Here is a 16,342-nt window from a genome sequence, read left to right on the forward strand (position 1 = left end):
ACAACACCTCAGAACTAAAATTTGGGTTACTCAACATAAGATCACTAAACTCAAAAGCACTCATCATAAATGATATTATAAGTGATCATAAATTCAATGTTTTCTGTCTCACGGAAACGTGGGAATGAATATTCAGCACTAAATGAAGCCACCCCCCCTAGGCTATAATTATGCACATAGCCCAAGAATATCAGGCAAAGGAGGTGGAGTATGTGTAATTTACCAAAATACCCTAGAAATTAGTCTTAAACAATGTGACACCTTCTCTTCTTTTGAGGTTCTCTCCACTATTATTACAAATCCGGTCACAAAAAAGGACGCATTTTTATTATGCAACATTTACAGACCACCAGGGCCTTACTTAGAATTTCTGAAAGAATTCAGCGATTTTGCTACAAACCTAGCGGTGTGCAATCGTAAAGTTATAATTGTAGGAGATTTCAATATCCATTTTGAGAAGGAAAGTGACCCACTAAAAAAGGCATTTACCTCAATCTTAGACTCTATTGGTATTACTCAAAATGTAACAGGGCCTACACACTACTGCAGTCACACTTTAGACTTAGTTCTGACACTAGGTCTTAACATTGACAAAATTAATATCTTACCGCAATCCTCAGCAATCTCCGACCATTACTTAATTTCATATGAGCTACGTCTTAGCCATAATATATGTAAGAACCCTCGTTATTCTACAAGGCGTATAATAAAACCATCCACCACCCTACAATTTATAGAAAACCTCCCAGAACTATCAACCCCAGTTCCAACTCCATCAGACCCAATGGACTTAGATGTACTAACTGATTACCTAGAAACAGATACCTGTCGATCTACTTTAGAAAAGGTAGCACCACTTAAGCATAAAAGTATAAGAGAGAAAAAGCTCGCACCATGGTATAATGATAAGACCCGTACTTTAAAACAAACATTACGAAAACTAGAGCGGAAATGGCGATCAACCAAGCTTGAAGGACAGCCTTATAGAGTATAGAAATGCCCTCACTAAAGCTCGCTCAGCATATCTGGCCTCGCTGATCTCCAATAATAAATATAATCCGAGAGCACTGTTTAGTGTGTTTTCTAGAATTACAAAAAATCAAGCAGGTTCCGAACAACTAATTCCAGCAACTCTCACCAGTAAAGATTTCATGGACTTTTTTAATAAAAAAAATTGAGAATATTAGACAACAAACTCAAGCCACAGAATTAAATACATCCTGGCTGCCACCCGATGTAAATGATATAAAATATAATGTAACTGTAAAAGAAAGACTTGAAACCTTTTACCCACTCCCACAATTAGAACTAGAGAAGATTATCACTTCCGCAAACTGTACAACTTGCACACTTGATGCAATTCCCACAAAATTGCTCAAAGAAGTACTACCAGCTATTATCGATCCTTTTTTAACTATAGTAAACTCATCCCTTATCCTGGGCCATGTACCCAAAGCTTTTAAACTAGCAGTTATTAAACCTATGATCAAGAAACCAAATCTTGATGGTAGTACACTGTCTAATTACAGGCCTATTTCAAATTTGCCATTTCTGTCCAAGATCTTAGAAAAAGCCGTGGCCCAACAACTTAGTTCATATCTACATAAGAATCATATATATGAAAAATTCCAATCTGGATTCAGGCAACATCATAGTACAGAGACAGCTCTAGTCAAGATAACAAATGATCTTCTTCTTGCCTCTGATCAAGGCCACGTATCCCTGTTGGTGCTTCTTGACCTAAGCGCAGCCTTCGATACAATAGACCACAATATTCTCTTAGAAAGGTTAGAAAACATGGTTGGAATCACAGGGACAGCCCTATTATGGTTCAAATCTTACTTAACGGAACGTTACCAATTCGTAAAAGTAAACAATTTAAATTCAAATTATTCTAAAGTAAGATTTGGAATTCCACAAGGCTCTATTTTAGGACCATTGTTGTTTACATTATACATGTTACCGCTAGGCACAGTTATAAGAAACCATGACATTAACTTTCACTGTTACGCAGACGACACGCAATTGTATATTTCAGCCAAGCCCGATGACAAACACAGATTAAAGAAAATAGAGGACTGTGTAAAAGACGTGAAAGGCTGGATGTTGCGTAAGCAGGTCCTGCTTTTGGGTTCAAAAGTGGCAAGAAATAAATGATCAGATTTAATTTTAAATCTCGCTGACTTTCCAGTTAAACCTGGTTCAGCAGCAAAAAATCTTGGTGTCATAATTGACCCGGATTTATCATTTGATCAACACATAGGTAGTATCACTGGGACAGCTTTTTTACATCTTCACAATATTGCTAAGATTAGAAATGTCTTATCCCTTCAGGATGCAGAAACATTAGTACATGCCTTTATTACTTCAAGGCTTGACTACTGTAACGCACTACTGTCAGGATGCAACAGCAGCAATTTAAGAAAACTTCAACTAGTTCAAAATGCTGCAGCCATGGTCCTCACTAAAACTCGAAAATTTGAACATATCAGCCCAGTTCTATCATCTCTTCATTGGCTGCCTGTTAAATTCCGCATTGACTACAAAATTTTGTTATTAACATATAAAGCTCTACATGGGCTTGCTCCTGAATACCTTCAAGATACAATTTCCTATTATGAGCCTCCAGATCACAGACTACTGGATTTTTAATTGTTCCTAGAATTCAGAAGGCCTCAGCTGAGGGAAGAGCCTTTTCTTATAAAGCCCCCAAACTCTGGAATGATCTTCCAGAAAATGTTCGGGACTTAGACACAGTCACAATCTTCAAATGTAGGCTAAAAACTCATTTGTTTAGTTTATCATTTGGTAGCTAATGCTCCCCCATAGATAAAGGCGGCAGATCTGGGGGGTGCATGGACACAGGGAATTATAGTAAACTGAGACGCTGGTGCTGTCGTCCCGCCGCTTCTCGCGATCACTCAGGTTTGTTGACGGTGGAGCGGAGGGATGCCAGTGTTTCAGGATGCTCCCATGTCTGTGTGTCCTTCTGGTTCTCTCCTTTTAGTTAAAGCTGTCATAGTCAGATCTGCCGGAGTCATTAGCCACACTCTGGAAATTTTCATATTTTCTACTTTACAAACACCAAACAGTTCAAAATTAATTCCATCCCTTTACATCTTTCCGAGTAAACAACTGCCCACCTGTCTGTCTGGACACTGATGGATGACTGTCGAGATCCTCCTCCACGCTTCAGATCAGCTGCCCACGCTCCTGCAACCACCAAGTGCCTTGAAGCTGCCCCTACACTGAAGTTCTCACGGACTACTAACTATTATCACCAGTAGATTGACCAGAGGAGGATGGGTCACCCCTTGTGAGCCTTGGTTCCTCCCAAGGTTTCTTCCTCAGCTGGGGGAGTTTTTCCTTGCCACTGTCGCCCCTGGCTTGCTCACTTGAGGGGTTTACAATTTGTTTTTACATTTCATGTCAAATCTTGTCTTACTGGAATTCTGTGAAGCTGCTTTGTGACAACATCAGTTGTGAAAAGCGCTATATAAATAAATTTGATTTGATTTGATTTGATGTGGTTTGGAATTGGGCAGCATCTTGATTTTTCCATCCACCAAGTTTTTGTACATTTTAAAACTCAAATATCTCAAAAAGATTATTGTGCTCAGATGCATTGGAAAAGTTAGAAACTTTATAAAAGCAAAATAGAAAAAGACTGATGGAAAATATGTTTTTCCTATAAACAATGATGTTTTAAGCAGTAGGTCACTTGAATCACATGAGTCACGTGACCCTACGAGCGGTCAAATCAGGACACAGCCTTTCATAATTTGCTTTCGACATTCTTAAATGGCAAACCCAAAGCTTGTCTGAAAAGTGGCTGTGCACTACGCTTTTGCAGAACTCTCTGTGTGTTTTGTGTCTCCGGGTTTATGGTGGACATCATCTGGGGACATGGACATTTCAGCCCTCATTGGGGGACCAATGCAGTCACTGCCTGGCTTCTCTGAATTGCAGATATCACAGCCATCAAGAGATTTAGAAAGGCTGTAAAAACGCAACTCAAATCTCTTCATCTTGCTGGATTCAACGTTTCGTTTTGATGAGACATCATCTACAGTTTTTTCACAGAACTGTAGTGGATGAGAGAATGACTTATTTCACAGTTTTACTGTGGAAATTTGTTAAATTGCACCAAACATTTATGAAACATTTGAATAGAAACCTGGCTTATGATTGTCTCTCATCCGTGTTTTGTATTTATTGTTTTTACACTGCTCCCTATTGGACACATTTTACTGGTAAGTATATTGCTGGACACCCACGCAATCACCCATGCATACCCTTGCAAGTAGAGCTCAGATATAATTCTGGCTTAAAACACACCAGGTACACAGTGATCTTCCCCTCCTGAACGTCCTTTATGACCAGCGAGCTAATTTGAAATGTCTGTTGTTTACTGGCAGTGCCTCGCAGCAACGAGACTCTGCCTTGATGACTTTGTTCCACAAGGAATTTGTCTGAATACGAGGCGGATTGACCGTACAAAGAGGCCAGCCATCCTTCATTAAAGAAATGTCAGTCTGCGAGAACAGGGATTTTTTTTGTAATGTTCTCAATTAGGGTCCTGTATGAAAACATCTCCGGCTGAGGCCATTTTCATTTGTGCTCCGCTGCCTTTTCTGAGTAGCAGGCAGAGAGAGGGACTTTTATTCTGCAGAGTGCTGATGAAAATGATCTGCTCATTGGATTCAGGTGGGTGTCCAATGAGTGCCCCCCTGCTGCTCTTCACTGAAAGCTCATAACACTGTTTAGCATTCAGTCCATGACAAAGAGATGCAAAAAAACAGAGCCCATCCTTCCGAGAATATTCTCCAAGCGTGAAACAAATAGGTGTTCGAAGACTTCAGGTGATTTCCAGAATGTACACCCCAGGGGGCTCTTCTAGGGGTCAGTCAGTGCTTGTGGAACGTCTGCTAGTAGGTCTTTGCTCTCAGTTCCATTAGGGTCTGCAGCTCTTTACATTGTTTTGAATGAACCAAAAGACACCCCAATGAGTCCAGACGGACCAAGTGCCCAAAGACCAAGTATTAGGCCGAGCTCATCTGACTTACATCAGTCCATAATAAAAAGACCTTGTCATTGGTCAAGTTTCCATATAAATCTAGTCATCTTTCCAACATCCTTCTACCTTCTATAGAGATGTCTAATGGATGTCTGCAAACTTGCTGGTTTAACACTAACTGGGATGGACCAAGATGTATGTATGTATATGTAAGTATATGTATGAATTCACACCAAGACCATATTCTTCAACAATAGGCAACACCCAAAATGGATGCCAGAGGAAAGGGCTGAAACGAAAAGTGTCTAGACATATGAAAACCCACCTTAAAGCAGTTATAGTTTTATTGTTCCTCACACCTCCAGTCAGACGTGGTTTGTAAACATCTGTAAACTGGAAAACCTCCCTCTGAAGCTGATATGTTGTATGCATGCCACAGTAATTGCACCTTCTTGTGACAATCACAAACCGAGACTGAGTCGACTCCAAGACCCTTGAAGAATCGATAATTTGGTATTCGACTCCTTTTCACTAAATCCATTTACTGTGACTTATTCTGCCACTCTCTCTGTGTACCGAGATGCTGCTCAGCAAGACGGCTTCGGAACCAGTCAAGAGCAATATCAGCCCCATTTGGTTTATATCATAAATAGGGATATAGAGTTGACGCAAGCCATTTTAGATCAAAATCTCCTCAGGAAAACCCTCCTCTTCCCCATAATCCTGCGACAGAGATATTTTTGTATGTGTAAAACGAATTCAGAGTGTGATCCTACTGAGAAGCATAACAGAGAGAGCAGTAGGAAAAGGTCAAAGTAAAGGCCCAGAAGCAGAAAGAGCATTTTCCTGTTTTAAGTCCTGGATTTTCTGCTTGCAAATCAGAATATATGCACAGTATTCAGTTTATTATGAACAAAAAAGCTGCACTTGTGCAGCTAAACAGTCATATACAGCTTGTGAGCTGTGGGTGGAGACTACTGTGCGGCCTGTAGGCAGAGAGATAGCACTAGCTGCAGCGAAGATTAGGATTCTCATTTTGGACAGATTGTCTCTTTATGGGTCCTTCTGTATGTTCACATGTGTTTTTGCTTTAGATCTCAGTGTCCTTTTCTCAGCTCTAGACTTCCTTTGTTCTGCCCAAAAAAACATCTTACTGTGCTGAGACAGCCTCAAAACACTGCAGACTTCATGTCATGCCCTTCCCAAACTGATGTTAAAAACATCTAGACATATTTTTGACCACTTGTTTACTCTGAAATATGGAATATTAAAAATAGAAACATTTTACATCTAAGCACTATATCTCATGCCTTTAATTAGGAGAATTATTTCATATCCTAACTATATTTAAGACAACCTCTTTTGCTAATAATGCATCTTTTGAGGTGTTAAATTTTAAAACAAAATAAATAAAACCAAAATTTCTGAGACCATCCACAGAAAACTTCTTTAGAAAGTGACCATCCCTTGCGGGTCAAGCCACGTCAATCTATGAAACCTGCGGCAAGTCCTGGATCACTAGAGGAAACTGGAATATTTGGCAATTTGGAAATTCTAATCTTTTCAAATACTGTCAACCTCTGACCAGTGGTTACAGCTAGGGGACCTGGGGATTGCCCACCCCAAAACTCCACAGACTCAGACAGAGATTCAGACATAACTGCCAAAAAATTTTTGGGAAGCCAGCCGGAAGGACTGACCTCTGTGGGAAAATTACGCTGCATGAGTTTCCATCCTCCAGAGCTGGAGAGCATCCAGGAACATGTTTGGCACAGATCCAAGACATTTTCCAGCCTCCAGACAGGAAAACAATAGAGGCTAAATCACTTCTCCTTTTCTAAAAAAAAATCAAAAATGAAAAAATAAAAAAAAGAAGGAATAGCTAATAATAGAGGAGCAAAGAGGCTGATTAAGTGATAACAGCATCCCGTCAAACTCAACAGCGACGTTAGACGTGCCAACTCCTTTCCTTCCACTGGAGGCATCGCTTTCACTAGAACGGAGTGTGGCAACTTTTCAAGGGTATCATTAGGTCAACTGCAGTGATGATTTGATGGCAGCCACAAGAATCTCCAGGATGTCAGCTTCTGTTGCTGTATTATTAGTTCTTGTGCTCAAACTCATTCTAAATATATTGATTGTAGCATCATTATTCCAGAAGTATGCTTTTCCATGGCTCTACAGCCCATTGTCTGTGGGCTTTATACCCCTCTAGCCGACATTTGTCACTGAACCTGTGGTGCATAATTACTACTAGCCTAATTCTAACTGTAACCCTACTTTAACACATGTGATCACTGTAAAATGTAATGATTACATTGTGAGGACAAGCTGTTGGTCGTTAAAAGGAGATCAAGTCTCCACAAGTGAATGTGTAAACAGGTTTTGGTACCCATAATGTGATATATTCCATATATATGCATGTTTTTGCATTTTAATTTAAATAAATAATGCCTTGTTTGTCAATATCTTTAATGACCATTGCTGGCCTACTTTATTTGTTTGGGATTATTTTTCTCCAGCTTTACATAAATGTTGTTCTCTTACTATGTTCAGCATCGCTCAACTGAGTCATGTTTGCTTTTATAGCCACGAGGCCAAGGCTAGAGGCACAAAAACAAGGTTGCAGGAGAGAAATCATACAAGACACAGAGTCAAGATGACACAAGGACGGCGTTTCTGATGGCGATATGTAACCAGGTGACCCAGTTTACAGGTTCCACAGTGGGCCATTCTCTCAGCTCATGTTTGGGGGCATATTGAGATGAAATTGAAAGGCAATCTCATTACTCCGGCCTTGTATTATTCTCCATATCCTCTTCAAATCATGTAACAGCACACTTCAAGGTCAGGTAGCAATACATCGAAGCGTAAGACCAGTTATACAATATCTGACCCAGATGCTGGAAACTCATTATCTTTACACTCGACTTATAGTCCACTGCAATACATTTGCCTTCACATTTCCAAGAGGAGTGTTGCAACATGGCCTAATTTAGGACTCCACAAGCAATTGAGTATATCCGCATGTAATTACGGGGCCACAACCGGGCAATGGGGTCAGAATAAAAATATTTCAATACAGGGATTTTCAACTAGTGCTCACTATTTATTTAGTTATTCATTATCTTTTTTGTTTTTTGGGTTTCCTATTTAGAGGAGGGGGTTGTTTGTGGACACTAAAATCTCCAAAATTAAGTATATATATATTACTAAAAACCACACTCCAATTATTTGCATGATTTGATTAATTATATTTGATTAATTATAATGTGTACTTACTTTACATTCCCTAAGTGAGTTCCCGTCCACTGGTGGTGCTGTTTCAGTAAATACAAACATACACTATTACTAGACTATTAGATCCCTGAGAGAGAGCCACAAAAATAGTGTTAGCTGTTACACAAGCACACAACACTGCAGTTTATAAACAGTTTAGTTTACATATAAGGTTATGAGTAGGTGAAAGCAATAGCTTTAAACAAACACAAAATTCTGATGTTTCTTACTTTTGGAGCTTAGAATTAACTAGGTTCGGATAATGTTTGGGGTTTGTCTTAGGGTTAAGTTTAGTGTTAGGGATAGGTGTTAGCATTAGCCTTAAAAAGTCACTGCTGTTTCAAAATTTTTGGAGCTTTCAGATTTACAGGTTTACAGTTGGGGTTAGGTGAAGTTTAAAGGTTGATTATTCATGCCGGTTTGCCAGAAATCCATGATTTCCAGTTTTATTTTAGTTCAAATTTTATGAATTCAGGGAATGGTCTTTATTTAAAATATGTACAAATTCTACTAGACCTCAGGCTGCCTGTTTGGAAGTCATTCTAGTTTTTCTTTAAATTTGATTACATGATCACATTTTGATTGATTTGACAAATTTGATTACATGATCACATATGACTGTGGGAGGAAACCCATGCAGACGTGGGAAGAATGCACCAACTCCTCACAGACACCCAGAGCGGGAATCGAACCCACAACCTCCAGGTCTCTGGAGCTGTGTGACTGCGACACTACCTGCTGCACCACTGTGGTAACGTGGCAACACATGTTGGTAGGTGAATTGGCGACTCAAAAGTGTCCGTAGGTGTGAGTGAATGTGTGTGTGTGTGTTGCCCTGTGAAGGACTGGCGCCCCCTCCAGGGTGTATTCCCGCTTTGCGCCCAATGATTCCAGGTAGGCTCTGGACCCACCGTGACCCTGAATTGGATAAGCGGTTACAGACAATGAATGAATGAATGAATGAATGAATCCATCCATGGCAATAATGACAAGAAATTACAGCTCACTCACGTCTATTGACTCTTATTGACACTTTCATTAAAGCCTTTCATACATTTTTTCACTTTTATTGTCTACTCTGGACCAATTTTATCTAATTTTCTCAGAAAAACCTGCTGATAAATAAATTTTTAAATGATTAATACTTGATGCACATGTTGACACCCAGTAGCCAGGCAACATCCCAGACAGCGAGCATATATTGGTCCACTGGCATAAAAAGGCTAGCACTCCACTGACTGTAGACCACTGCTGGTCCACCATCGGACCACTCAGATTACTGTCCTGTACAGAATATAACTTGTTTTTAACAGATTTTACATTCACAGAGACTTTTATTCTGGAAAACAAACTGATACAAATATTACCAACAACTACGAGAGATATAATAATGTTGACACTGTGCTGGAATAAAATTATTTACTAATCTTATTTATAAAGAATAACAAAAGAACCTAATGAAGGGAAAAAAAATAAATTGGACTGTGAATGAAAAAGTGCTAAAATGTGGCATTTTGTCTAAAATTATTTTTAACCACCATTTTCACCAGCGGTCCGCCTGGAAAACGCTGTGCAAAACACTAGTGGACCCCCAGCTTTGCCCTCAGTGGGCCAATAGTGGTCCGCCATCTCCTTGCTATCAGGGATGTTTATTCATCCTGTAAAGCCTGTATATTGCGTGCCTTAAAAGTATTCAGTTAGAACGAAGGACACAACATTCCAGGCTGGGTTTGTGCTGTTATGGCAACGCTTACTTGAAGTCAGTGAGTTTATGGTAAAGGTCTATAATTGGATCGATGACAATGTGATAAAAGCCTCTAGTCACTCAGTGTAAGAGCCTGCATTGTCTTCAGTCTGGACGTCCAGACAGGAAGAGATTCCCATTAACAGGAATGCAGAGACCCAAGGAGGTACACAGTAGCTGAAAATAACTCTCCGTGAATCAAAGGGTGTCAAAATAGCATTTGGACACAAGGTCCACCAATGGTCAGTCATTGAGTCACAGCTTGGTGCTCTGTGTTACAATTAGCCTCTGAAACAAAGACCATTTCTCTAACCTTTAGGCCACTGGTGCCCCCTCATTATCAGATATAGGACTGGGGTCCAGTGCTCAGAGTGTTTTATCTAATGCCGCAATATTATTTGTCCTTGGCTATTGATCTCCCCAATTATCTAATTTCACCTCAGCATGGTGCTAGCTAATATATGTGTCTGTAAGTTAGTGTCCTCCTCAGAGCGTGTTGAGCTTTTTAGTCATGTCTTGTTACCAGAAACTGGTGGGTGGAATTGATCATAGTTAATATGTATCTTGTCCAATTTTTAGGTGTTTAATTAAATTCAGTGCTCTATTCAGTGTTTTTTGACCCTCTTAAAAATTGTAATATGGTGTAGTTTCTGCAGTGCTGTGTTAGTGCTAGTATAGGTCAGTGAAACATCAGAGTGTTTTTAAGCTGTTATTTTAAGATAAAAATACTTCCTGGTGTTTCTTTAATAATGTTAGTCTACAGTTTGGATGCCACCATCAAAGAAATTAATTAGCTTCTATTTAAACAACTGTGTCATATCAACAATGCCTAATAAACAGTTTCCTAGAATGCAGCTTCATTGAAACATTGAAAATTCATTGAAAACATGTTTACAACCAGATGGTGGGCAAAGAGTGGAGGCATGATTCCTGCTGGCCTGTGGCCTGGACAGTGTTTTACAGTGTGTCCCCAAAAACACTGACCCCTGTGACCTCTGGGAAAAACAGAGCACTTCACTGTGGGTCTTTCTGAAGCCAAAACCACTGTTGATGCATCAGACTCCTCTTGAAGGTCACTGCCCAAATCTTGGCACTATATGCTTGATCCAAGAAAAGCTCAAAGAAAAGACAACAACAACATTCACAGAATACTAGAAAAAGGACTGGGAAATGGCCCTTTGTCACATGACTCCTGCTAAGTACAGCCATTTGTCGTTTTGAAAACTCAGGACTCACATCTTTTGGTTCTCTTCTTGCCTCAGTTTCACCCTCATTTGGACTTGACTGTGACATTGCTTGGTTTCCAAAGAGAACGATCAGTTTTCTTCTCAGTTGCAACAGATTTTTATACCAATATCTTTAAACACCTTACACCCCCATCCCCCAACTCATTTGATACAGATGCCACAATTCCTCATAATGGCTATAATAAACTAATTGTTAATGAAAAGGCATTTGTAGAGGCTAAGACCTCTAGTTGTTTACATTGCCTTTGTATTGAGGGCACTCCCCCGGTGTGTGATCCTGCTTGCTTGTGATCTCTTTTGTAAGTCGCTTTGGATAAAAGCATCTGCCAAATACATAAATGTAAATGCAAATGTAAATGCTTGCGTTGCTACATGCTACTTTGCTAAGGGAGCTTCCAACACGTAAACAGTGACGCAGTTTCCTTTTCTGAAACAATGTCCATTTTATGGCATTTATAGAGGAAGAAAACTGAAAACATCTTAAAACTGGGAGAGTTACCAAAAAAAAAAAAATGTCTGAGGTGCATCCAAATTGTCTCATACAGGTTTAGAAATACTCAAATGAGTAAAAAGCTGGAACTGGTGGCAGTTCAACTATTGTTTAATTGCAGATGACTATTCATAATAACAATAATATAACTTTTAAAAAACATCTATAACTTGTAAATAGACCGTATTTTTTATTATTTTTTATTACTCCTTGTATGGCAAAATCATTAAACAAGACAAAATGTGGATCAAAATGTGCAGAAAAGACTTACATTCTTACTCAAAACTAAGAAAACATCCCCCTTCACCTGGGCCAATGATTTGTTAGCAGCAGACTGCAGCAGGTTTCTTTGTGGCAGTGTAGGCGGCCTGCCTTCTAACTGCCTCCTCTCAAACATCCTGTAACCCCACTTAGTGCCGTCTTTTACTCACTGTACGCTTCCTCTGAAGAAAAAACTTCAGACGCCTTCCGGCTGTATACAGTGGAAACCTAGCACTACGGGAAACTTAACTGTACATTTCACAAAAGTTTTGTGCGACCTACAAGGAGCCCACCCCTTCCTTAAAGCTCAAAAGCCTGACAATGGAAATGTCAGAACAAGTGGCTTGCAGCTTATTACATGAGTCATGGACTGACATTAAGTGCTGAAGCTTTTGTTTCTGCAGCAGCTGTCTGAAAGCAGATGGGGAATAAGGAGCACTGTAAACAAATCTAGCAGAAGCACATATATATGATGAATACTACAGCAATATTTTTAGTCTTGTGAAGTCCAGTCCTGTTCGCAAATATGAAAGCTCATATTAGTTGGCACTGATACGCCAAGCTGGGGATTGGCATTTAGCATAAAATTCTGGATCAAAAATTAGCAGCACTGCATTTCTGCACTTTTAGTACTATAGCATACCTTTTGGGTTCTTTAAATATATTTATTTTATTTATTATATATATATATATATATATATATATATATATATATATATATATATATATATATATATATTTATATTTATATATATATATTTATTTATTATTATTTTATTTTATTATATAATTATTTTATTACAAATATATTACATATATTTGTAATATTACATATATATGTTTCCCTCTTTGTCAAACAATGATGGACGATAGATTCCACATAAACCTTAGCTACTGCAGTGTCACTGAATAGCTCAACACGCTCAGAGGAGAATACCTACTGCCAATGCTAAGTAGCGATATTGGATTTCTGAACTTTTGAACACTTTTGCACATTTTGTCATCATTTCTGAGCCAAGAGCTTTAAAACTTTAGAGTCATTCAAGTCATATCACCATGAGAAACGTATTTATCACCTCTTCCAGTTGTGATTTCTCACATATCGCAGCTTTTTTTGCAACTTTTGGCTTTTGGTAACACTTATTCACACCTTTGAGAAGGCTGCCTTCATTCTACACGCATTTACGGGTGGCATTACTGCATTTACTGAACATCAGCAGAGGTGTATACATTGTTTAAAACCCTGTGAGGGAAAACCTGAGTCTCTGAATCTCAAAGTCAGATGTGGTCTACTGGAAATGAATCACAAGCCAACGCTGGAGAAATGTGCACCTCCCATTTCACAGCTGCGGCTTCCTATTGGCTGTGGGCTGCGACATCACAGAGTGGGCTTTTGTATAAATAGCCCTCAGCTGCTGTGCTTCAGACAGAATCCAAACTCCTTCATCACAATAGCCATCTCCAGCATTCTCTGAGGGTCCTACACAGAGATTTTTTTTATTGCCTGAACATGTGCAGAGGACTTGAATCACTGCCATTCACGTGTCTGGAGAGGTATGTTTCATATCTGATTGCTTTATTTTTCTGCGGTTGCTGGTGAATAGGGAACAATTATAGGACAATGCTTGTTCAATCACTGTCGTTTCCCGTGTCTATAGAACATAGCCTAGAAGACTTGCTTTAGTCATGAATTTAGTACCACTATTGATTAACGTCCCGTATTCTATGGGCTATATTTCCTTCCCTGTGTTCTATAGATGTGACCCAGTGTCTAACAAGTGGTTCTGTTTCAATCCTCCAGGGCCAAGGAGCTCAAGGCTCGATTCGGAAGCTTCCTCTTGAAGCAGGAGCTCAACCTGATGGGTCTCTCCAGCAATGCCAACAAACTGAAGGCGGAGGAGGCTCTTAAGTGGAGGACGTCTTTTCAGAACCTTCTAGCACACAAAGGTGAGTGGTCAGCCAAAACACTGCGCACAAATGCAAAATACCTAAGTGTTCTTATGAAGATATGACTTTTATCTTTTAAGATTTTATGGATGCCAAATGGAATTGTGACAATATGATAGCAAGTCAGATTTGACATGAACAGCCATAGCATATAGTAAAGATATATACATATATATAGTAGCATGTTGGCATGCTGTGTCGCTGTCACATGGCTCTAGTGTCCTCACATTGGGTCTTCATTGCCTGTGTTTCTGTATGGGTGACCAGTCTAAAAAGCATGACCTCTAAGTGCAATGGTTCATTCTAACCAAACATCTAATGGGCTTCATTTTGTTTCTATGTGTCCAGATGGATTATGTGCTTTCAGAGCGTTCCTGGTGTCTGAATACAGTGAAGAAAACATCACCTTCTATCTCGCCTGCGAAGACTACAAGACCACAAAGTCCACCTCCAAACTCTGCTCCAAGGCCAAGAAAATCTATGAGGAGTTCATTGACAGTGATGCACCAAGAGAGGTAAATATTGACTGACCAGGAAGGCTGTATATCTGTAGAAATTGATAGAAGGCTACATTGTACGTGCATAAGCCTCACATAGACATTTACACTGAAGGATCACTGGATCTTTTGTATCTGCACTCACTGTCCATTTTATAAGCTGCACTGACCATACAGGAGCACTTGGATGTGATGTGTTAATGTGTGTTGCGCTGGCAGAAGTGGATCAGACACAGCAGTGTGCTTAGAGTTTTCAAACCTTGTGTCCAGTCTGTTAGCACACCTTGTAGACGTAAAGTCAGGGACAGTAGTTCATATGTTGCAGTATGTATTGGTCGTCCTCTAGTCCTTTATCAGTGGACACAGGACGCTGGGAATTTTTTGGTCAGTGCACTATTCTCAGTCCAGCAGTGACACTGAGGGGTTTAAAAATTCCAGCAGCACTGCTGTGTCTGATCCACTCACACCAGCACAACACACACTAACACATTACCACCACGTCAGTGTCACTTGCTGGGCTCAGTCTGTGCAGAAGTTCATGTGGGGGGTGGGGGGTCATCTGAACAATGCCATTAAAACCCAATGTCATTGTCATCTCAGGTGAATCTGGACCATGAGACTAGAACCTTCACCAAGAAGAATCTAGAGCAGCCAACTGTGACCTGCTTCGATCTGGCTCAGAGTAAGATCTACACCCTGATGGAGAAGGACTGCTACCCTCGCTTCCTCAAGTCCACTCTCTACCTGGACCTCACCAAGCAGCTGGCTTCATAAAAGCCAGTTCCCGGGATGGAGGACAGAACATTTCAGTTTTCGTCAAAGAGAGGACGCGAACCTGTACCCACATGGCGACTGGAGGTCATGTGCTGGAACTGTGCAGATGATGTTAATGTCTGACCGAATGTCTTGTCAACACATGTGACAAAGCTGGTAGGAGCCTACTGGAGCGGGTGTCCAGAATCTGAAGAGAGAAGACGGAAGGGAGGACTATGTCGTAGCACTGGAACAAAACTGAGGACACAGCCTCGAGACTCAGAAAAGCCTTTTGCACAAATTACATTCTGTTTTTCATGCCTATATTTATTTAATAACTAAATAAGATTTTATAAAGAGCTGTTATTTATTGGAGAGATGTTTACAGATGTGACATATGAATTCATGACACTGTGATTGTTTATAATTCTGGATTAAATATTTTTAAACTTTAATTTCCAAAGTCTGGCTTTTCTTTGTTGACATCCACTACACTCTAAGCCCAATAGGGTTCAGTTTAAAGATATATAATACCCAGTATCAGTTCTACCTTGAGCCATACCTTAAAAAAACATGAACAACCGGTTTTCCATTTTAGAGAACCAATCAACCAAGAAACGTGTTCCCCTGGCTCTGCTGTTACTAAGGAACCACTGAGGAACCATGGGAGTTCATGTCCTTGATGACAGAGAGGTTCTTAGAGCCATAGACTTCCTCAGAACCTTCTCAATATTTGGCTTGTTCATAGACTGTGATTCTGTGTAGAGACATGAACACTCAGAAAACCATGTTCAATGCCTGGTTCTTCTCTGTGATGGATTCCCTGTGTTTGCTGTGGCTAAAGAACCACTGAGAAACCACTGTATGTCAACGTTCTTGGCAAAATTGTGGTACTTTAATAGATAGTTCCACAGACAATGAAAGAACCATCTGAATCTTTGAGTTGTTTGTAGGCTGTGGTTCTGTGTTGAGAACCATAAATTCTTAAAAATTATGGTTCTACAAGGGTTCTTTTAATAAATATATAGAACCACTTTTTACATTGTGAAGGTGTTCTTCAGATTGATGGAGAATGTTCTATAGATATGTCTGCAGAGCATCTTTTAA

At 39.8% G+C, this 16,342-nt stretch overlaps 1 protein-coding gene across 2 annotated transcripts; it reads left to right on the top strand.

Annotated features, from left to right (window-relative positions):
• The first annotated feature begins 4,996 nt into the window (after positions 1-4,996).
• rgs5b (regulator of G protein signaling 5b) lies at positions 4,997-15,646 on the top strand. Of its 2 annotated transcripts, XM_066681224.1 has the most exons (5): positions 4,997-5,226; positions 7,607-7,717; positions 13,840-13,985; positions 14,334-14,500; positions 15,083-15,646. In XM_066681224.1, the coding sequence occupies exons 3-5, from the start codon at positions 13,898-13,900 to the stop codon at positions 15,254-15,256; spliced, it is 429 nt and encodes a 142-aa protein (XP_066537321.1). In that variant the 5' UTR covers positions 4,997-5,226; positions 7,607-7,717; positions 13,840-13,897; the 3' UTR covers positions 15,257-15,646. The 2 variants fall into 2 exon arrangements, with proteins under 2 accessions (XP_066537321.1, XP_066537320.1); XM_066681223.1 differs by lacking the exons at positions 4,997-5,226; positions 7,607-7,717 and adding an exon at positions 13,483-13,592.
• The last annotated feature ends 696 nt before the right edge of the window (positions 15,647-16,342 follow it).

The sequence above is a fragment of the Hoplias malabaricus genome, chromosome 9 (genome assembly GCF_029633855.1).
Source record: "Hoplias malabaricus isolate fHopMal1 chromosome 9, fHopMal1.hap1, whole genome shotgun sequence".
NCBI classification, from domain to species: domain Eukaryota; kingdom Metazoa; phylum Chordata; class Actinopteri; order Characiformes; family Erythrinidae; genus Hoplias; species Hoplias malabaricus.

Bases quoted from the DNA above. Each gene is read 5' to 3' on its own strand.
- rgs5b (XM_066681223.1), top strand. From the start codon at position 13,549: ATGTGCAGAGGACTTGAATCACTGCCATTCACGTGTCTGGAGAG. The intron at 13,593-13,839 runs GTATGTTTCATA...TCAATCCTCCAG, and splicing joins CCATTCACGTGTCTGGAGAG to GGCCAAGGAGCTCAAGGCTC. The intron at 13,986-14,333 runs GTGAGTGGTCAG...CTATGTGTCCAG, and splicing joins GAACCTTCTAGCACACAAAG to ATGGATTATGTGCTTTCAGA.